The sequence below is a fragment of the Neophocaena asiaeorientalis genome, unplaced genomic scaffold, assembly GCF_003031525.2.
Source record: "Neophocaena asiaeorientalis asiaeorientalis breed wild unplaced genomic scaffold, Neophocaena_asiaeorientalis_V1.1 scaffold248, whole genome shotgun sequence".
In the NCBI taxonomy this organism is placed as follows: Eukaryota; Metazoa; Chordata; class Mammalia; order Artiodactyla; family Phocoenidae; genus Neophocaena; species Neophocaena asiaeorientalis.
Window position 1 is genome coordinate 178,079 of NW_020185320.1, and position 22,656 is coordinate 200,734.

The following is a 22,656-nucleotide window of genomic DNA, read 5'->3' on the forward strand; positions in this document are numbered from 1 at the left end:
CATGCCTCGGAGCGGCTGGGCCTGTAAGCCATGGCCGCTAAGCCTGCGTGTCCGGAGCCTGTGCTCTGCAACGGGAGAGGCCACAACAGTGAGAGGCCCGTGTACCGCAAAACAAACAAACAAACAAACAAAAACTATAGAATATTATGACAAACGTGTAAGACATAGCAAAAAAATGAAAGCCCTGAATAGACATTTAAGTTCTAACTCTCAATACTGTAAAGATATAAATTCACTCCAAATGAATCCAAAATTTAATACTTTTTGAAACAAAATTCCAGTGGGCATTTTTTAAAAGCCAAAAAAAATCACTCTGAAATTAATCTGGAAAAATAATTGTTCCTAAAACAGGAACAAAGTGTGTATACTTGAGTGTATGTAGTGAGTGGGGCTATTAATATATCAAAAGGTATACGCTACAGTGATTAAAATCAGATGGTACTTTGTATAGGAATAGACAGGACGATAGAAGGAAATAAGAGTCTAGAAAGAGATCAAGGTATATATGAGAATTTTGTACATGACACAAAGGTACCACTTCAAATCAGTGGGGAAGAGATGGGGAGTATTGGAAATAACTAGTTTGAAAAAAACAGATCATTACCTCAATATATTTCAGAAAGAATAAAAATGTTGGGGAGGGGAAAGAACCAGTCCATCAATCATGAACTACTAGAAGAAAAAAAGAAAACTATTTAAGTCTGGTAACATCCAGCATCAGCAAGAGTATAGGGAAATAAATACTGATACATTGTTGGTGCAAGTGTACAATAGTGTTTATATTTTAGACTCAGAAAGTCTATGTACTTATTTTGTGGAAATAAATATACTAACGTGCAAACACAAACTCACCCTCAGTGATTACTATTTGTAACAATAGAGAATTAGAAACAACCTAAACATATATCAAACAAGGGACTAATTAAAATGTTACACTTTCAAAACAAGGGATACTACATAGTGGGGATAAATAATGAAGTAATACAAGTGATGACAGCTAATATTTCTATGCACAGGTATGTAAACCAGGCATCATTTTATCTCCACAACACTGTATGATGAGATACTATTATTATTGCCATGTTAAGAGATGAGAAAACAGAGGCACAGAAGACTCAAGTAACTTGCCCAGAGTCTGGTTGGCAAAGCTGGGATTTGAACCCAGTCTGGCTGGGCATCCGTGCTCTTACCGATGATCTTATAGTGCATCTCAAGACACAATGTCCATGGTAGAATATTAGGAGCAAAACAAATAACTACCATGACAAAAACCAATCAGACAAATCCAAAAAACCAAAAAAATGCAAATTGTGGAACACTGTATAGTATGATTTAATATATGTTTGTGCCTGCAAAAAAAATCTGAAAGTACAAACTGCCAACAGTGGATGACTGGCTTTCAAAGTTATATAACACAAGGGGTAATGTCAGAAAAGTACTGGTATGTTTTCATTTAGATTACTGTTAGAGTGACTCCAGCAAGCACTTTGGACAAACCACACCTAACTGAACAAAATTAACTAAAAATGACTAAAAAATAAAAATTAATTTTATCCCCCCAAAGTTTGTTACATATAGCAGCCCAAATAGAAAATTAAGGATTGAGGGGCTTTCCTGGTGGCACAGTGGTTAAGAATCTGCCTGCCAATGCAGGGGACATGGGTTCGAGCCCTGGTCCGGGAAGATCCCACGTGCCACGGAGCAAAAAAGCCCATGTGCCACAACTACTGAGCCTGCACTCTAGAGACCACGAGCCACAACTACTGAGCCCATGTGCCACAACTGGTGGAGCCTGCACACCTAGAGCCCGTGCTCCCCAACAAGAGAAGCCACCGCAATAAGAAGCCCGCACACCGCAAGGAAGAGTAGCCCCCGCTCGCCGCAACTAGAGAAAGCCCATGCGCAGCAACGAAAACCGAATGCAGCCAAAAAAAAGAAGAAAATTAGGATTGAGTCTAGCCACCAGACCAGCATTTTTCAAACTGGGTTTTCAAAATGGGTTTCAACCATTATTAGTCAAGAAACCATTCAGTCAGTCAGTCATTCAATAAACATTTACTGAATACTTACTAATACCAGGCATGGTTCTGGGCATTTAATATACACCTCAGTGAATCAAAAAACCCTGTCCTGGGCTTCCCTGGTGGCGCAGTGGTTGAGAGTCTGCCTGCCGGTGCAGGGGACACAGGTTCGTGCCCCGGTCCGGGAAGATCCCACGTGCCGCGGAGCGGCTTGGGCCCGTGAGCCATGGCTGCTGAGCCATGGCTGCTGAGCCTGCGCGTCCGGAGCCTGTGCTCCGCAACGGGAGAGGCCACAACAGTGAGAGGCCCGCGTACCGGGGGAAAAAAACCAAACAAAACAAAGAAACCCTGTCCTCATGAAACTGACATTCTAGCTGGGCTGGGGGGTGGTGCAGAGATAACAAACACTATCTCATATTACTATATATGTTAAAAATTGGTATTATGGAAAAATATTGAGCAGAGTTGGGGGGGAGGGTTTGAGGGCAGGTAGGTTTCAATTTTAAAATAGTTATTAGACCTCACTGAGATGACATTTGATCAAACATGTGAAGGAGGTAAGAGAGCCATACAAGAATGTAGGAGAAAAACTTTTCCTGAGAGAAAACAATGCATGCAAAGGCCCTACGGTGGGTATATGTCTGGCCTGTGCAAAAAAACAAGGAGGCTGAGGTTACACAAGTGGAAGTCGAGACCGAGTGGTAGGAAATGAAATCAGAGAGAGGGAATGAAGGGCTAGATCATGTATGGTCATTGTATAGATGGTGGTTTTACCCTGAGTGAAAACGGGAGTTTTGAGCAAAGGAGTGACATTATCTGACGTATTTTAATAGGATTATTTTGACCGCTATTTTGAGAAAAACCTGTAAGGAAGCATATGTGGAAGCAAGGAAGCCAGTTAGGAGGTGATGGCAATAATCCAGATGAGAGGTGATGGTGCCTTGGACAATGGTGGTACCAGTGAGGGAAGGTGGCAAGAAGAGGTTTGGTTCTTGAAATATTTTGAAGGCAGTACCCAAGTTTTTGGCTTTGAACAACTGGAAGGATAGGGAGACTGCAGGAAGATTCTAGGTTTCAGGGGAAGATCAGGCATTCAATTTTGAACATGTTAACTATGAGCTGTATATCAGATATCCAAGTGGAGGTGTCAACAGGTAGATGGACATAAGAGTCTGGCACTCAGGAGAAAAGTGTGGGCTCTTGATTAAGCCCTGGGGCACTGTAATGTTAGGATGTCAGGGAGATGAGAAATTACCAAAGAAGACTGAGGGGGAGGAACATGCACTGAGGTAAGAGGAAAACCAAGAGAATCTAGGCCCTACAAGTCATTAAGGAAACAGTGATGAACTGTGTTAGATGCTGATAACAGGTTAATGCAAATGAAGACAGAATTGATAACTAAAAACATTTAGCAACATGAGGGTTGCCGGTGACCTTGATCAAAGTATATTGCTAGAGTGGAAAAACCAAATCAGCTAAAGAGAGAAGAGAGGAGAGAAACTGGAGATAGTGTGACAATGCTTTCAAATTTTGGTGGATTCCATCTAGCATTTACTTTAAAAGAAACAGAATAAAATTGAAAAGTAAATAGTTGTCCCGCGGTATCTATGTGGGATCGGTTCCAGGACCCCTGAAGATACAAATATCCGAGGATGCTCAAGTCCCTTACATTAAATGGCATAATATTTGCACATAACCTACGCATATCCTCCCAGATACTTTAAATCATCTCTAGATTACTTATAATATCTAATACAGTGTAAATGCTATGCACATAATTGTAAATACAATATAAATACTATGTAAATAGTTGCCAGTGCGTAGCAAATTCACATGCTTTTTTTCCCTGCTTTTTAGAACTTCTTGGAATTTTTTTTTTTTAATATTTTCAATCTGTGGTTGGTTGAATCCATGGATGTGGAACCTGCAGATACAGAGAACAAACTGTACCAAAGTCTAAACGTCTGAAAGCCAGCACGCTGGACTACTTTAAAGAGAAAGGAAAAACAAACACAACTAAGACACGTTTCATTAATGCTGAAAAAGCTATTATCTTTAACCAACATGATTAAGTGATTATATCACTTTTGTGTAAATGGTTCAAAACAGACTGTGATACTTCATGTGTTGAAAGCTTTATAGGTTATTTTTAAAAAAAGTTTCCTTAACGAAGACAGAAAGAGAATCATTTAGCAACCATTTAAAAGCAATCATCCTGCAGGGCAATGAGTGTTCTGCTTCATCATGCAGAAAGGCAACAACTTCTGGTTAAGTACTGATTATATAAACATCTGATTGAGAACAGGCTAGAAGGAGAAACTGGCCAATCCACGGCTAATGCAAACATCTTCCGAATAATAAGTTCTCAAGTTCTAAACAGATACTACCAGTATAAAACAGCTTCAAAAAATATTCAAACACTCAAACCTGCAAATATATCAACAAAGACTAGAAGAAAGCAAAACAAAAAGGCTTACAAAAGAAACATTCACAGAGATTGTCTTCTTCCAAGACAACACAACAAAGTAATCACATATGATCCTAACAAGTGAAATAGAAACCAAAAATATGCATAATTCCTTTAAACCTTGATATTTCATATCAGACGCCACTTCCTCCAAGAAACTGTTCGACCTCCCAAACAGAGGTTAACTGTCCAATCTATTAGTTCCTTAGTGCCCTAGACCTCACCCAGCACAGCACTTATTACTCTGTATTCTACCTGCCTGTCTACTTACCCACCTTAATCTCCCACTTGGCCAAAATTCAGTGTGGGTAAGGACCCCACACTGTGTCATCTTTGTCATCAGTCAGTGACTCCACGTATCAAGTATTAAAAAAACATTTTTTTTAATCGATGAACAAGGCAATGGCCATGCACTGAAAAAGAATTTCATGACCTAATGTGAAGAATAATTTCTCTATTTTCAAATTGGCTCATGTAGGGGAGCACCTGAAAGTCACGGGGCCCTTTGTGGAACACCATGCTCTTTTTAGTATGTCAAAATGAATCAAGTTAACTCTACCATATGGTTAGAGACAACTTTAGAAACATAAAATATATACCTATTTTACTGATGTACTACGAAAGTACAATCCTGAGTTCAGAAGAAATAAAGTTGTCAAACTCAGTTTGATCAGCAATTTCTGATTTTTTTAAATTAATATTTCTTAGCTACCTGTTCATTTTACTAGCAAAAAAGTGGCAGTACACACTAAATTTTTAATAAAGAAAAACAAAATACAAATGCAGATCTTGTTTCTGTTTATTGAGATAAAAACCATTGTTCACTAGTAGCAGTGGAATACCTTAGTCTAGTTTTGGAACTAATTTGAGATCAACTGCCTAAAGCCATCCAGCTTCTTTTTCTTTGATGGCTTCATTTTTTCCCCTCAATTTTGTACCCCTTTTTTATTCCCCTTTATTTTCTAGAACAGCGTTTCTCAAAGTGTGGTCCTTAGACCACCTGTCCAAATGTGGTGAAGTGCTTCTTAAATGCAGATTCCTGCTGACCACCACACCCAAGCGCCCAGCAGTCAGATCAGAATCTTTGTGGAGAGGGTAGAAATCTATACATTTAATACCTCAACTGATTCTTATGTACACTAAAGCCTGAAAACCATTACTCCAAAAACAGTGCCACTCAGTATCTTCTGCTTTAAAATGAGCTTCAACAATTCAGCTGTTTGATTGTACCACCAGCACACAGAAAATTGTGGCGGGCCTGATATGATGCAAATTCAGGATTAGCAATCCCTGTTCTAAAAGAAATCATATTTTAGTGGTGAAGTCTCACATAGCTTCCGCATGGATAAATCTTGATCATCAAAAGTTAGATTATTGCTATTTAGGAAGCACCTCATATACTGTGGAGCTGTGTCATTTTTCATAACAAGATCTTTAAATATCATCAAAATTTGATCTGCAAAGTCAGGAAACAATGCATTATTTAGACTCTAAATCTCTAGCCTCTTTGAACTAAGCTAAAGTGATCAAATGTTAATATTATTACTTGAGTCATGTTTTTTTAACTCAATGAAAGCTGAGCTGACCTGCTAATATATTACTGTTTAACTCAAAAGCCTTATTCAGGAATTAGAATAATCTCTTTCAGCCTAAAGTAAATTCCCTCAGCTATCACTCAACTTCAATTTACAAATGTGTTTCTATGGCAAGCTCATAAGGTTGCTCTTGGGATAAGCAGACTAGACACTGTGGCTCCTTTCATATGCATGCCTGCACACTGTGCCAAGATGACTAGTGTCAAGATGGGAGGGGGTCTGAGGCCACAGAAGCTTGCTCTGCTGGCTCATTTTAAAATGTGGGGGGCTTCCCTGGTGGCACAGTGGGGGCCCGTGAGCCATGGCCGCTGAGCCTGCGCGTCCGGAGCCTGTGCTCCACAACAGGAGAGGCCGCAACAGTGAGAGGCCCGCATACCGCAAAAACAAAACAAAAATAAATAAAAATAATAAAATAAAATTTTGGGTATGCTCTCATCATGGACTACTGGCCACAAACCCATATAAATTTCTTTTTATACTACCTCTCGAATAATTGGAATAGGGCTGAAAAACTGACTGAACTTTGTTTGAAGATTCGGACTTAAATTCCAGCTCTGCCAACTGCAGAAAAGTCACTCAACGGTTCTGGCTTTGGTTTCCTTATTGGGGAAAAACAATGGGATAACTCTAGATGAGGGATTTTCAGTTGACAGGGTGGGGGGCACAGTAAATTCTCCTAAGAAGAGGGGCACACTTTTCATTACCCCCAATCTAAGAATCATTGCTGTGGCGCTCCACTGGTACTGCTGGTAGAGGGCAGTGTGCTCCAGTCCAGCTGAGCTCTCATGGGCCTATAAGTTGAGGACTTTATGATTTCTGTCAACCCATAAAACCTTATTACTGAAGCACAGTTTTTCAAATTTTAAAAATTCTCTGTCTAGTGTTGGATTTTTAGGTGGCTGTCTAGAAATTTTCTCCAATAGAAAACAGATCAATGTTTCCTCTTAATGTCTTTCATGCCTGACGAGGAAAAGCCACTCTCCCAGCTCAATGCTCAGTTAGCGTAATTTTTACCAAGTTCTGTCCCCAAATGGTGTTTTAACTTAAATATACCCTTATATAATGACACGCAGTTGAGTGAAAATTAACCAACTCATATCGTGTAAAAGAATGTGGTCTTCATGCTCCAAGAGCTGACTGAGAGAGCAAAGGTTATGGAAGACATGCAGGACCCTTGTACTCATGTCAGATTATGACATATTATAAATGCATGCTCTCATGCCATGGTGCAACTGAGCCCACGCGCCACAACCACTGAGCCCACGTGCCTCAACTAGAGAGCCTGCGTGAGGCAAACTACAAAGCCCACACGCTCTGGAACCCACATGCCACAACTACAGAGCCCAAGTACCCTGGAACTCGTGAGCCACAACTAGAGAGAGAAAGCCCACACACCACAGCTAGCGAGAAGCCCGTGCACCGCAACAGAAAGAGCCCGTGTGCCACAACAAAGATCCCCACGTGCCACAATGAAGACCTGACGCAGCCAAAAAAGAAAAAAGTTAAAAAAAAGAAAAATGCATGCTCTCCACACATCAGTGTCTGCTGCCTACATTTTTAAATAACTGTGATATAAAATTCTTTTTCCACTCATGAATACTTGACATTTTTCAACATTATTACAAGTTCCTTGTAAATATTTTTAATTGAGATATAACTGACATATAACACATTAGTTACTGGTATACAATACAATACGTGTATACTTTGTGAAATGATCACCACAATAAGTCTAGTTAACATCTGTCAACTCATGTAGTTACAATTTTTGTTTCTTTTGATGAGAACTTTTAAGATCTACTCTCTTAGCAACTCTCAAATACACGATACAATATTGACTACGGTCACCCTGCTGTACATTACATTCCCAGGGTTTCTTTATTTTACAACTGGAAGTCTGTACCTTTTGACCACCACCAATTTTGCCCACCCCCCCACCTCTGGCAACCACCAATCTGTCCTCTGTATCTATGAGTTCAGTGTTATGGCAGGATTTCCTTCTTTTTATTTCTGAATAATACACACACACACACATACACACACATCTTCCTTACCCATTCATCCATTGATGGACACTTAGGTTGCTTCCATGTCTTGGCTATTGTAAACAATGTTGTAATAAACATAGGGGTACAGATATCCTTTTGAGTTAGTGCTTTTGTTTCCTTCTGATAAATACCCAGAAGTGGGATTGCTGGGTCATAAAGTAGCTCTATTTTTAATTTTTTGAGGAAGCTCCACACTGTCTTCCATGGTGGCTGCACCAATTTACATTCTGAACAACTGGGTACAAGGGTTCCCTTTTCTCCACACCCTCATCAACACTTGTTTTTCTGTTTGTTTAAAAAAAAATTATTGATCTATTTATTTTTGGCTGCGTTGGGTCTTCGTTGTTGGGTCTTCGTTGCTGTGCACTGGCTTTCTCTAGTTGTGGCGAGCAGGGGCTTCTCTTCGTAGTGGTGCACGGGCTTCTCACTGCAATAGCTTCTCATTTCGGAGCTTGGGCTCTAGGTGTGCGGGCTTCAATAGTTGCGGCACGTGGCCTCAGTAGCTGTGGCTCGCACACCCTAGAGCGCAGGCTCAGTAGCTATGGCGCACGGGCTTAGTTGCTCCGCGGCATGTGGGATCTTCCCGGACCAGGGCTTGAACCCGTGTCCCCTGCATTGGCAGGCAGATTCTTAACTACTGCGCCACCAGGGAAGTCCAACACTTGTTATTTCTTGTCTTTTTGATGATAGCCATTCTGACAGGCAATATCTTATTGTGGTTTTGATTTGCATTTCCTTGATGATTAATGATGTTTAGCACCTTTTCATGTACCTGTTGGCCATCTGTATGTCCTCTTCGGAGAAATGTCTATTCATATCCTCTGCTCATTTTTTCATCAGATTTTTTTTTCTATTGTGTTGTGTGAGTTCTCTATATAATTTAGATATTAACCCCTCATCAGATATATGATTTACAAATATTTTCTCCCATTCTGTAGGATGCCTTTTCATTTTGTTGATGGTTTCTTTAACTGGGCAGAAGCTTTTTAGTTTGATGTAGTCCCACTTGTTTACTTTTGCTTTTTTGCCTTTGCTTTTGGTGTCAAAGCCAAAAAAACACTGCCGAGACCAATGCCAAGGACCTTACCACTTATGTTTTCTTCTAGTTTTATGATTTCAACTCCATGTTCAAGTCTTTAACCCATTTTGAGTTGATTTTTATGTATGGTGGAATATAGTGGTCCAGTTTTCCCAACACCATTTATTGAAGACTGTCCTTTCCCCATTGTATATTCTTGGCTCCTCTGTCATAAATTAATTGCCTATGTAAAGATGGGTTTACTTCTGGGTTCTCTATTCTGCTCCATTCATCTATGTGTCTGTTTTCATGCCAATATCATACTGTTTTGATTACTATAGCTCTGTGAATGTAGTCTGAAATCAGGAAGCATGATGCCTCCACCTGTGTTCTTCCTCAAAACTGTTTTGGTTCTTCAGGGTCTTTTGTGGTTCCACACAAATGTTAGGAATTAAGTACTTTTTAATGGTCAAAAAATATTTCAACAAGTAGATCTATGGTTATTTAAACATGTCAGTTTCCAGATAAAATGGATTTTTCAAGAGAAATATTGCCATTAAAGTACTTCTTAACAAAAATTTCAAATTGGAAATGTTACTAGACTATGTTTCTAACAGTACCTTAGTTTTTCTTTCCAAAGTAACATTCAGTGATCATTTTAACCTTATTTTCTCTTATGACTTCAATTATTTGACGACAGAAGACAAGAATGTCTGGTTTCCTAAATTCAGATATTTCCTACTTAGAATGCCTAAACTGATGAGTGTCCTTGACTTTTTCTCCACATCTAATCTGTACAAAGGGGAAAAGAAGAATTCCAATTTGGAGGTTGCCAGATTCCTTTCTCTCTCATAGTTCCCAGACTCTTGCCTGCCCTTGCTGTAGCAGCTATTGTATATTTGATCCTTAGTGTTTTTAATATTCCTATGTTTCTGACCTCAGCTTAGCAAAATGACTGAAACTTTGCTTTCTGTTCACTGCTTCTGCTTTACTCAGATCCCCACATCCCTATTTTAGAGCTTAGCAAAGAACAGTGGAAAGTATAACAGCTTTGAAGTCAGACCTGGATTAGAATCCTGGTTCCATCAACAACTATGAGATCTCAGGCAAATCACTTAAACCCTCTCTATGCTTCAGGTTCCTCAGCTGTAAAGTGTGGCTAACAGTGTCTGCCACAAATGTGCACTGAGTATTAGACTCAGTACTACTCAGGAAAATGTACTGAAAGTGCCCAACACAGCGTGGCACACAGCAAGCCTTCATAAACCCTGGTTACTACTGTTCAATAGTGCATACCATTACTATTATTGCTCACATTTCCTTACCCTAATTTGGAACTGGCATTCTTGATCCCTGACTTGAACCCCAAGATTGCCAGTGCCAGGGAGATGCAGAAGGAGAAGAACAAGTCCCTCCCTGACAAAGAAATCTGCAAATTTGGAAATACCCAACTGGAAAAGGAAGGCAATTACTAATCACGAAGGTTAAAGAGGAAGCCCAGCAAGAATCAACTGGGTGTTTGAGATAAGTATGTTGACTTGAATAGAAAACAAAAGAAGTCTCAGAAACATTCCAGTTGAAGTATATAAATACATAGAAATCTGTTACTGGCATTTAAAAAAATGAAATAAAACATAGCTTTTCAGTGGCAATCTAGTTTCCATGAGGAGTTATTTTTCCAGATAGCATAAAATTCGTTTCCTATCTTAAGCTGCACCTGCTAGATTACTAACATTTGTATTATTAGGTCTCCAGACTTAAAGTGCTTTTAATGTGAATTTTCCTCCTACTGTGCCCATCTGTTCTTTTCTTGTGGGCCCAGGGGAAGCCAAGACTTAATAAATATTCAGTTCTCAGACTTCTTTATGATATTTTCATATAAGCATTTATATCCGCTGAAGAAAATTATAAGACTGTGTTCAGAAACTTAACTCCACTTGATTTCCCTTTTCTCACTAGCCACGTGGTCATTATTTTTATGAAAGACTAAGAAGTCACCATACATATAAGAAGTAAAGCCAAGGAAAACAAATAATTATAACTTTAAAAGGTAAATTTGTCAGGGATAGTAAGTGATCTTTGATATCTGATAACACCAAGATATCTTATTTATTCATATAATATTAGACAAATAATTTATGACTTAGCCAATATTAAATTAACGTGGATAGAGCCAGCTCAGGTGGGAGAAGGCATCAGCCGTGGCCTCCTTCACAGGATGCATTTCACCCAGTGACGCTGCTCCTCTGCCCAACCAGGTCAGGGCCATGTGAGCTTGCTTTCCATGACCACCTTCCCTACCATGACAGCAAGCTGGCTGGATGGAAATGATCCATACCTAAGTTCTCCCTGTGTAGTGTCAATATTTCTCTAAATAAACACTCATTTTACTTAAAAAATCAAAAGTTCAAAAACAAGGTAAAACCAGCAAAGAAATGGATGGTTGCTACATTAAAAACACTATAAGCTACAAACATAAATTCAAGACATGTACAAATATTAGCTACAACATGGCTACTTATGAAACTCCCTGGCAGGCAGAGTTCTGGAGGCAGGTGTTACTTATTGGCAGGCTTAGAGCAGACAAAAAAGGAAAAAAACAAACTACCTCAGCAGCTGCAAAGCCGATGCATACTCCTCTGAATCCTGTATATTCTTTTCTAAACACGTGCAGTACAGCTCTCTGATCTGGAAGTGAACAGAACACTTGTGAGGAATCAAAAGTGATCTCCTAAGTTTGCACACTACATTTGGAAAAATCATAAATGGTCAAGTCAAAAAAAATAATGTCATTAAAAACAGCCACTTTCTGTAGATGACAACAGACTTGGCATACATCACATGGATCAGGCATTTACATAAAACACCGTTCACATGAAAGCAAAATGAGACCATATTGGGATTGGCTGATATCACCGGTCACTTTGCAATAGGAAAATTATTAAAATGATGATGTGATTACTAAAAAGGTTTAATGGCAGAAAATGTCTTTTAAACAAGTCATTCTTACATATTTATATTTGTTCTCTAAACCTTTTGAGTTAAGGATGCAAAGATTTAGGAATACAGAATTCTTCCATTTTATTCACTTGACAGGTGGTTCACAGGTTTATGCTATGACACGAAGGCCAGCAGAGCATAATTTTGCAAGGAACAAATTCTTAAACTGCCTCCCTTTAGCTCTGGGTGTAATGCAAGGTTAACCATTAAATGGTCTCAAACAGATTCCTTTTTCCATTTCACTAAAGTGGAGGATCAACTCTCTCAGTATAAGTAACAAAGAAATGTTAAAGAAAACAAGTTTAAATGCCTTAGCACATGTACATTGGAGAGAAAGCAACACCACTTGGATTCATGTGGCTGTTTCTAGTTGTGGCCATCAGACAAAAAATACTGTTTCAATAACGAGTAAAGTATACAGCTGGAATGGATTTAGATTGCATACTCACTGCAAGATTTGGATCCATTTCAAATTCTGATGCCTGAATGCTACCAAACTCAAAGCAAAAAACCACTAATATTCCTACTTTGTAGATTCCAAATGAGTAAGTTCTGGTTACCTGTCGACCCAGTGGGTACTTGGGAAGAGAAGAGGTGAACTGATGAAGACATCTCAAAACCAGGAAGTAATTTGTATGGTAAACATGCAGGTTTTCTAGTAATGACTGTGTTTCCTCCTAAAAAAAAAAAAAAATCATAGAATACATTACAAATATGTAAGCCAGCAATTAAAAGAATAAAATACTAAAATCTAATTCATGGGTATATATATATATAAAATTTCCAGAAAACTGATGAGAGAAGATTCAGAATTGCAAATTAACCTTAATCCTGAGAATTTTTAATGCACACAAAATCTAGGATAAAGGCTGGATATTTTGTATTTAGTGTCAAGTCTGGCGATATTTCACACACACCAAAATTAATATTGTAATTTAATTTCCTCCTACCTACAGCACTGCCACAATAACTTGGCCCCCAAAATACAGGTGTGCAAAAGAGCACCCGCGGAACGCCTGCCCACGCTAGTCACCTGGTGTGTACCACAGCAAGGTATGCCCATCACCCTCTACCTCACTGGCATCAGAAGGGTGAGGAGATCACCAGAGCGCCCACTACCAATGTAATTAACGGTTGCTGAGGTTCCGCTTAAGATGTATGTATGCTTTTCTTAAAGTCCTGGTAAAGTTGTGTTTGAAAGGGAAGGAGAGACTGTAGAGAAATACTGCAGGTGTAAACCCCTGCTTTTTGCTGGGAATCTCCAATACTGGTTTAGTCACTTTACCAACTAAGGGGAAAAAAAAGTGAAAAAGAGCAATGTGAAGCCAACAAGCTTTATAATTTAGAATCCAACAAGTATGATATGGGAGATAGTGTCTTAAGAAACCTATGGGATGACTGAGCTCACAAATCCGTTTCAAAAGGTTTTTCTTGGGGGCGGGGGGTGGTTGGAAGTGATTATGTTTTCTAGAACCTTCTGAAATGGTTTAGAAATGATTTTAAAACACTACGTCCTATCAAGCATCTTTCAGGCCTCAAATACTTTTATCACTGCTTATTTCTGTAACATTTTCTTAAGAGGATTATGATCTGTGGCATGGTCTTCAAATTTTTTTCTCCAATGAGAAGTCAAATAAAGGACTTTAACTACTGGGCTGTCTTTTTTTTCAGTAGTATCTAGCAGATACCCATTATTTTCAGTGGTCAACCATGCAGAAAATAATACCTCAGATATCAATAAATTCAAGCAAATCCAACATATATAAACCAACAAATCTGATATATTTTCCTAAACTCTAACTCAGAAATCAATTCCTTGGTCGGCGATCTATGGACCATTACCTGAAAGCATAGGGCAAATGAAGGAAAAGCTTTTAGTATCAAAATGTTTTCCCACCAGTATCCGAGTTAGTTGGAATTTCAAAAATCTAGGTCTCCTATCATAACAAAGGGTATTTTAACCACCACTGGCAAGGTATACTTTAATTCTATTTTCACTGTAAGCTATGACAGAGACTGCATAAAGCCACTAACTGTTTGCCTTGATGTGTGATTAAACAGCTTTTAAACAGGGGCAATATTCTGGAGAAAAAGGAATCTATTACTGAATAATAACCATACTTCTTGCTGCTTCATGCACTACCTATTACTTTTGCTTTGTGGAGTAACTGTAAATACAAATAACTAGGTGATACAGTAGAAATGAATGCCATCTTCACTGAATTTACTTGTATGTAGAGAGAAAAGAAATACCTGACACAGTATGGGCAATGTCACACGCTCAAGAACTATACGCCCTAGAATAAGTGTGAGAGGAGGGATACGAACATGTTTTCTCCCAGAATGTGGATCACATCCCCGTGCTGAGTGGAATGCTAGCATTTAAAAAACATTTTGTTTGGTTTTATTCCTATAATATGGCAGACTATTTCATGTGAGGAAATGGAGTTCTGGTTCCAACATTGGAAATAAAACCGGCTACATGGGACTTAATTGAGAGAAGATCTGTGATATCTTTCTAAGAGATTTTCAAGAATAATTTTGACCATCCCAAATCTTTGCTTTATGTGCTGACTTTAGAACCTAATCTCCATATAAGAAAGATTCCACTGTTATATATCTGTGTGCTTATCAGCTGCAGCAGAAAACATCACAAATGACTAATTTAACTTTTTCACGTAACCTGTTCTCTAAGTTCTTTGTCTTGCTGAGATACCTATCTGCAAATGCCTTTATCTAGGCAGGGCAACAATCCTGATGCACTTTAGGAACACTTTTTCATAAACTTAAGCCTGGTTTTAATGTATGAGAAAATTTCCCACTTAATAAACACATTACAGCAGCATCACAGTATGCTCATGCAAAAGCAAAGCCTGTTGAAACAGTACTCCTGTTTTCCAAGCATTAAAGTTTTCCTCGGGCATCCTTTCTGTACTGTAGTCATAGCTGCCACTGTTTTATTTCATAGTTGTGTTTAGGATGGTCCTTTTCAACAGAGATACACTGCCTAGAAATATTTATTATTTCCCAAAGAGATATGTTTTCTTCTGTTCTTGAAACATGAAGACCTCTTGGTCTCTACTGATCTTTGAAGCAGATACAGGAACAGTGTGCTGTAAGAAAAACAGAGCAGAAACAACCTCCTTGCTCTTCCTCAAACGTTCCAGACATGCTCCAACCTCAGGTCTTTTCCACTTACTGTTGCTCTGCTTGGGACTCTCTTCCTACAGATTCCTGCGTGGCAAGCTCTACAAGTTCCCTTTATTAAAGTCACCTTCTTGGTGAGGCTCTTATTTAAAATTTCAATCCCACTCCCCATGCACACCGTCCATATTCCCTTCCTTTCACTGTTTTCACCTTAGCAATTATCACTAACATAGATATTTTACCTACTCATCTTGGTAACAGATAAGCTCCACGAAGGCAGGGGGTTTTGACTGTTTTGTTCAGTCCTGTACTAGATTAATACCTGGCATACAGTAGTCACTCAAAAAATACTTGTTGAATGAGGAAGTGTATGAATGAATGGAGGCCAACAAGCAGTCTCTCTCCTAAATAAAAGCAACCGCTTTTGTCTTGCTGGGTGTGGGCCAGACTTAACTAATTTTTCAAAAGAAGACAAAAGTCTGAATTTGTGATGTAAAATATCTCAATTTGTAAATGTTGCCTCAGATTAAAAACAAAAACCACTATGGACCTAAAAAATCACATTTATAGCAGGCTGTCAGTTGCCAGTCAACGTGTAATACACCCTTTTAAATCAGCCATCTCCAATCACTTCAATTCTGTCCTTCATTCAAAAATCATTCATGTATTATTGTTTACTTACATGACAAGGCCTCTATCATTACTGATCTAGTTACTTTTTTTTGGAGAAGCCAATGACTATGTAAAACTTAAATATATATATATAGGTAAAGAAAACTTGAGTAGAATTACATTTGCCATGATGCTTAGTTTCTCCATTTATTTCTCTTCTTATTTCCATAGTATTTATCACTTTCGTGTCTAGAATGGTATGCATGGGGTGAAGAGTGATCTCAAGAAGATTACACGGAAGTATGTAAAAGTGACTAAATTTCTGCAATTTATTCCTTTCAGATCATGAAAAGCTGGTAAAACAAACATATTGAATTTCTGGATGAAAACGCATCAGCTGTCCAAGAACACAGCATTTTCTTATTTATCATCTTGATAGAACTAAGTGTTATTTTTCTCATTAGAGAGAAATTTTGGCTGACAGTGTTTCCAACAAATATGTAAGCCAGCAATTAAAAGAATAAAACTAAAATCTCTAATTCATGGGTATATATATATATAAAATTTCCAGAAAACTGATGAGAGAAGATTCAGAATTGCAAATTAACCTTAATCCTGAGAATTTTTAATGCACACAAAATCTAGGATAAAGGCTGGATATTTTGTATTTAGTGTCAAGTCTGGCGATATTTCACACACACCAAAATTAATATTGTAATTTAATTTCCTCCTACCTACAGCACTGCCACAATAACTTGGCCCCCAAAATACAGGTGTGCAAAAGAGCACCCGCGGAACGCCTGCCCACGCTAGTCACCTGGTGTGTACCACAGCAAGGTATGCCCATCACCCTCTACCTCACTGGCATCAGAAGGGTGAGGAGATCACCAGAGCGCCCACTACCAATGTAATTAACGGTTGCTGAGGTTCCGCTTAAGATGTATGTATGCTTTTCTTAAAGTCCTGGTAAAGTTGTGTTTGAAAGGGAAGGAGAGACTGTAGAGAAATACTGCAGGTGTAAACCCCTGCTTTTTGCTGGGAATCTCCAATACTGGTTTAGTCACTTTACCAACTAAGGGGAAAAAAAAGTGAAAAAGAGCAATGTGAAGCCAACAAGCTTTATAATTTAGAATCCAACAAGTATGATATGGGAGATAGTGTCTTAAGAAACCTATGGGATGACTGAGCTCACAAATCAGTTTCAAAAGGTTTTTCTTGGGGGCGGGGGGTGGTTGGAAGTGATTATGTTTTCTAGAACCTTCTGAAATGGTTTAGAAATGATTTTAAAACACTACGTCCTATCAAGCATCTTTCAGGCCTCAAATACTTTTATCACTGCTTATTTCTGTAACATTTTCTTAAGAGGATTATGATCTGTGGCATGGTCTTCAAATTTTTTTCTCCAATGAGAAGTCAAATAAAGGACTTTAACTACTGGGCTGTCTTTTTTTTCAGTAGTATCTAGCAGATACCCATTATTTTCAGTGGTCAACCATGCAGAAAATAATACCTCAGATATCAATAAATTCAAGCAAATCCAACATATATAAACCAACAAATCTGATATATTTTCCTAAACTCTAACTCAGAAATCAATTCCTTGGTCGGCGATCTATGGACCATTACCTGAAAGCATAGGGCAAATGAAGGAAAAGCTTTTAGTATCAAAATGTTTTCCCACCAGTATCCGAGTTAGTTGGAATTTCAAAAATCTAGGTCTCCTATCATAACAAAGGGTATTTTAACCACCACTGGCAAGGTATACTTTAATTCTATTTTCACTGTAAGCTATGACAGAGACTGCATAAAGCCACTAACTGTTTGCCTTGATGTGTGATTAAACAGCTTTTAAACAGGGGCAATATTCTGGAGAAAAAGGAATCTATTACTGAATAATAACCATACTTCTTGCTGCTTCATGCACTACCTATTACTTTTGCTTTGTGGAGTAACTGTAAATACAAATAACTAGGTGATACAGTAGAAATGAATGCCATCTTCACTGAATTTACTTGTATGTAGAGAGAAAAGAAATACCTGACACAGTATGGGCAATGTCACACGCTCAAGAACTATACGCCCTAGAATAAGTGTGAGAGGAGGGATACGAACATGTTTTCTCCCAGAATGTGGATCACATCCCCGTGCTGAGTGGAATGCTAGCATTTAAAAAACATTTTGTTTGGTTTTATTCCTATAATATGGCAGACTATTTCATGTGAGGAAATGGAGTTCTGGTTCCAACATTGGAAATAAAACCGGCTACATGGGACTTAATTGAGAGAAGATCTGTGATATCTTTCTAAGAGATTTTCAAGAATAATTTTGACCATCCCAAATCTTTGCTTTATGTGCTGACTTTAGAACCTAATCTCCATATAAGAAAGATTCCACTGTTATATATCTGTGTGCTTATCAGCTGCAGCAGAAAACATCACAAATGACTAATTTAACTTTTTCACGTAACCTGTTCTCTAAGTTCTTTGTCTTGCTGAGATACCTATCTGCAAATGCCTTTATCTAGGCAGGGCAACAATCCTGATGCACTTTAGGAACACTTTTTCATAAACTTAAGCCTGGTTTTAATGTATGAGAAAATTTCCCACTTAATAAACACATTACAGCAGCATCACAGTATGCTCATGCAAAAGCAAAGCCTGTTGAAACAGTACTCCTGTTTTCCAAGCATTAAAGTTTTCCTCGGGCATCCTTTCTGTACTGTAGTCATAGCTGCCACTGTTTTATTTCATAGTTGTGTTTAGGATGGTCCTTTTCAACAGAGATACACTGCCTAGAAATATTTATTATTTCCCAAAGAGATATGTTTTCTTCTGTTCTTGAAACATGAAGACCTCTTGGTCTCTACTGATCTTTGAAGCAGATACAGGAACAGTGTGCTGTAAGAAAAACAGAGCAGAAACAACCTCCTTGCTCTTCCTCAAACGTTCCAGACATGCTCCAACCTCAGGTCTTTTCCACTTACTGTTGCTCTGCTTGGGACTCTCTTCCTACAGATTCCTGCGTGGCAAGCTCTACAAGTTCCCTTTATTAAAGTCACCTTCTTGGTGAGGCTCTTATTTAAAATTTCAATCCCACTCCCCATGCACACCGTCCATATTCCCTTCCTTTCACTGTTTTCACCTTAGCAATTATCACTAACATAGATATTTTACCTACTCATCTTGGTAACAGATAAGCTCCACGAAGGCAGGGGGTTTTGACTGTTTTGTTCAGTCCTGTACTAGATTAATACCTGGCATACAGTAGTCACTCAAAAAATACTTGTTGAATGAGGAAGTGCATGAATGAATGGAGGCCAACAAGCAGTCTCTCTCCTAAATAAAAGCAACCGCTTTTGTCTTGCTGGGTGTGGGCCAGACTTAACTAATTTTTCAAAAGAAGACAAAAGTCTGAATTTGTGATGTAAAATATCTCAATTTGTAAATGTTGCCTCAGATTAAAAACAAAAACCACTATGGACCTAAAAAATCACATTTATAGCAGGCTGTCAGTTGCCAGTCAACGTGTAATACACCCTTTTAAATCAGCCATCTCCAATCACTTCAATTCTGTCTTTCATTCAAAAATCATTCATGTATTATTGTTTACTTACATGACAAGGCCTCTATCATTACTGATCTAGTTACTTTTTTTTGGAGAAGCCAATGACTATGTAAAACTTAAATATATATATATAGGTAAAGAAAACTTGAGTAGAATTACATTTGCCATGATGCTTAGTTTCTCCATTTATTTCTCTTCTTATTTCCATAGTATTTATCACTTTCGTGTCTAGAATGGTATGCATGGGGTGAAGAGTGATCTCAAGAAGATTACACGGAAGTATGTAAAAGTGACTAAATTTCTGCAATTTATTCCTTTCAGATCATGAAAAGCTGGTAAAACAAACATATTGAATTTCTGGATGAAAACGCATCAGCTGTCCAAGAACACAGCATTTTCTTATTTATCATCTTGATAGAACTAAGTGTTATTTTTCTCATTAGAGAGAAATTTTGGCTGACAGTGTTTCCCAGATCACATGGCAGCTACCTAGAGAACAGCAAACCACCGTTTTCTCCCAGCTCGTGAGTGGCCTGAGTGCCAGTCCTCTCATCTGTCTCAGGCTTTTGTCCTGCATACTCCTACCCTGGCATTTACATCAGAAGCAAGTGATGAAGGGTTTGGATTTAAAGTGTCAATTCCTCACACACTACCAGGCTAACGCCTAGCTTGTTTGATCACGTTTGGTAGTTTGTTTGCAGTAGTTTTCTTTTTTCCTTCTCTTTTCCTTTTATTATTAATAAATCTATTATTAATAGATTTCCCCCTTCCTTCTGCCCTTTGGTTCTGCCAAAAGAAACAGAAAGAAGAGGCATGGGCAAAGGTGAAAGGCAGGTCTGCAACAAACACATGATAAGCATGCTAAATGGTGACCAGAAGTCCTTGCCCTACCACTAACTTGCTCTGTGATTTCAGATATTTCACTTCCTTTCTCTTGGCTGCAGTTCCTCACTTGTAAAATCAGCATGCTGAATCAGATTATCTTTGTAATAGTAATATATTACAACTCTAAGACGTTCTCTTACTTCCCACTCTCAATGGAGTTAAAATCTAGTTGGGCACATAGGCATAGTGGCATGAAACATTAAAAGTCAGAATAAAACTTCAACTGTCACCTGCAAGAGACTGAATCTAAGTTTTCTACATACCATGAAGTTTAACCCTTTAAGGGCTGAGAACATGCCACATAGTTTTAAGTAAGATTTGAATAAAAATACATAAATTGATTTTCTTAGATGCAGTACTTGGAATTAGTCACTCATTAAATATACTGAGGATAATATAATTTCTTGGCAAGAGAGGACCAACATGAATAGCACTTCATTACCAGTAATATAAAATGTGGTCGGTATAAAGAGCACAAGATTAAAATGGGCCTAATCTTAGATATGGTATTGGGACAATGCATAAAAACCACTAATTGGGAAAAGCTGTTAATATTCTCCCCCCTCTCCCCAATGCAAAACATTTGCTCATGGAAAGGAAGAGAATTTTTCACTATTAAAAATCTTTCCAGGGACTTCCCTGGTGGTCCAGTGGTTAAGACTCCACGCTCCCAATGCAGGGGGCCCAGGTTCACCCCTGGTCAGGGAACTAGATCCCACATGCCACAACTAAAAGATCCCACATGCCACAACTAAAAGATCCCGCATGCTGCAACTAAGACCTGGCACAGCCAAAAAAAAAAAAATCTTTCCAGTATTTCAAGAACTAGGGTTTTTTTAATTATAGGATAATGATAACAGTTACGCAAATGTGATATGACGCCAAAATCTTCTTCAAAGCTCTCCTTAACACCTGACTTGAAACAAAATTTCAGGCACAAGCAAGAGTAAAAATTGTATCTCTGTAATTATGGTGAATTTGAAAGTCCTGTTTAAGGCACTTTTGACAGCTCAATTTCTCATGAAATATAGTTTCATAAATTAAAGATTTAAGTTAAAAAAAAGAAAGCTTGATTACTAAAGCAATACTATGGGGCAAAAACATGGTAAAAATATATCTAGTCACTATTCCTATTTCACTTAAAACCTACAGCTGTTTACCATAATATTTTACCAAATTTAATTTCAATTAAACTTATGCACTAAAATGAAATTTTAATGAGGAATCTAAATGATTTAAGCAGTCAGAAAAAAATATTATTAATCTGTTTAATGAACAAGTAAATACGATCTTAGCATTCTAGACCCAAAAGGAACTTTAAAGATTATTTGGTTAAACTTCTATTGAAGGCTTTGAAAGCTACTGAGTTATCAGACGTTTGAATTAATGGGAGCTTGAGCAAGCTTATTCTGCTCAAACTTAGAAGAACTTGATTGTTGATTATCAGAGTACACGTTCTGGCCATTGTACCCAGCTGCACTGTACAACTGTTCAAGGACAGACTACTCAGAAATGAGAAAATGCACAGAATCTTTACTCTTTCATCAGCTGTATGATGAAAGAGTAAAGATTCTAAGGTCCCACCTTAGTTTGAACTTCTTAGTGAATCTTCTACAAATGTACATGATTGGGTTAGCTAAATTTTTAAACTTACAAGTACATTAAAAAACTTCATTCCTTAAGTTTACGAAATACAAAGCTGGTACACAATTTCAAAGCAGTATCTATGAAACTAAGGGTCCATAATTTTAAGGGAGCTGAAGTTTTTTTTGTCTTTTGGGGGTTTTTTTTACATCTTGATTCCAGTCAGAGGATAACTGAGATGAATAATTTGTTTAGGTTGAAATTTAGTAGCTTAGTTCTACACTTAAGAAAACAGGGTAAGGGAAACAATAAATAATGTTTCCTTCTAGGGAGTCAGTCTAATTCAGTGGTTCTTAAAGAATGGTCTCCAGACCAGCAGCATCAGCATTATCTGGGACCTTGCTAAAATGCAAATTCCTGGGGCCCAGCACAAGACTACAAAATCAGAAACTCTGGGGACGGAGCCCAGACATCTCTGTTTTAGTAAGTCCTCCAAGTGATTCTGATGTATGCTAAGGTCTGAGAATCACTCATTTAGTTTATCAGAGTAGAAAGCAAACTAGACTTTTAGGGCAGAGACAATCTTGATATAAAGAGTATAAATTTCTCTCAATAACACGATGAGGTCTATGTCTTAGAAATCTGAATGTAGAAAATGGGTACAAAATGATCAATTCTAACAGTAGGTAAGTCTATATAACTATATAATCTATAT

At 38.1% G+C, this 22,656-nt stretch overlaps 1 protein-coding gene across 6 annotated transcripts in view; it reads right to left on the minus strand.

Annotated features, from left to right (window-relative positions):
* Nucleotides 1-22,656, minus strand: part of ORC3 (origin recognition complex subunit 3) — a 63,885-nt gene that overhangs the window by 14,993 nt on the left and 26,236 nt on the right. For all 6 annotated transcript variants that reach the window (XM_024733695.1, XM_024733696.1, XM_024733694.1 and 3 more), the window contains 2 exons: nucleotides 12,710-12,826; nucleotides 11,758-11,837 (listed from right to left, as the gene is read on the minus strand). In XM_024733695.1, the coding sequence (XP_024589463.1) occupies nucleotides 11,758-11,837; nucleotides 12,710-12,826 (197 nt within the window). The remainder of the gene's footprint in view (nucleotides 1-11,757; nucleotides 11,838-12,709; nucleotides 12,827-22,656) is intronic.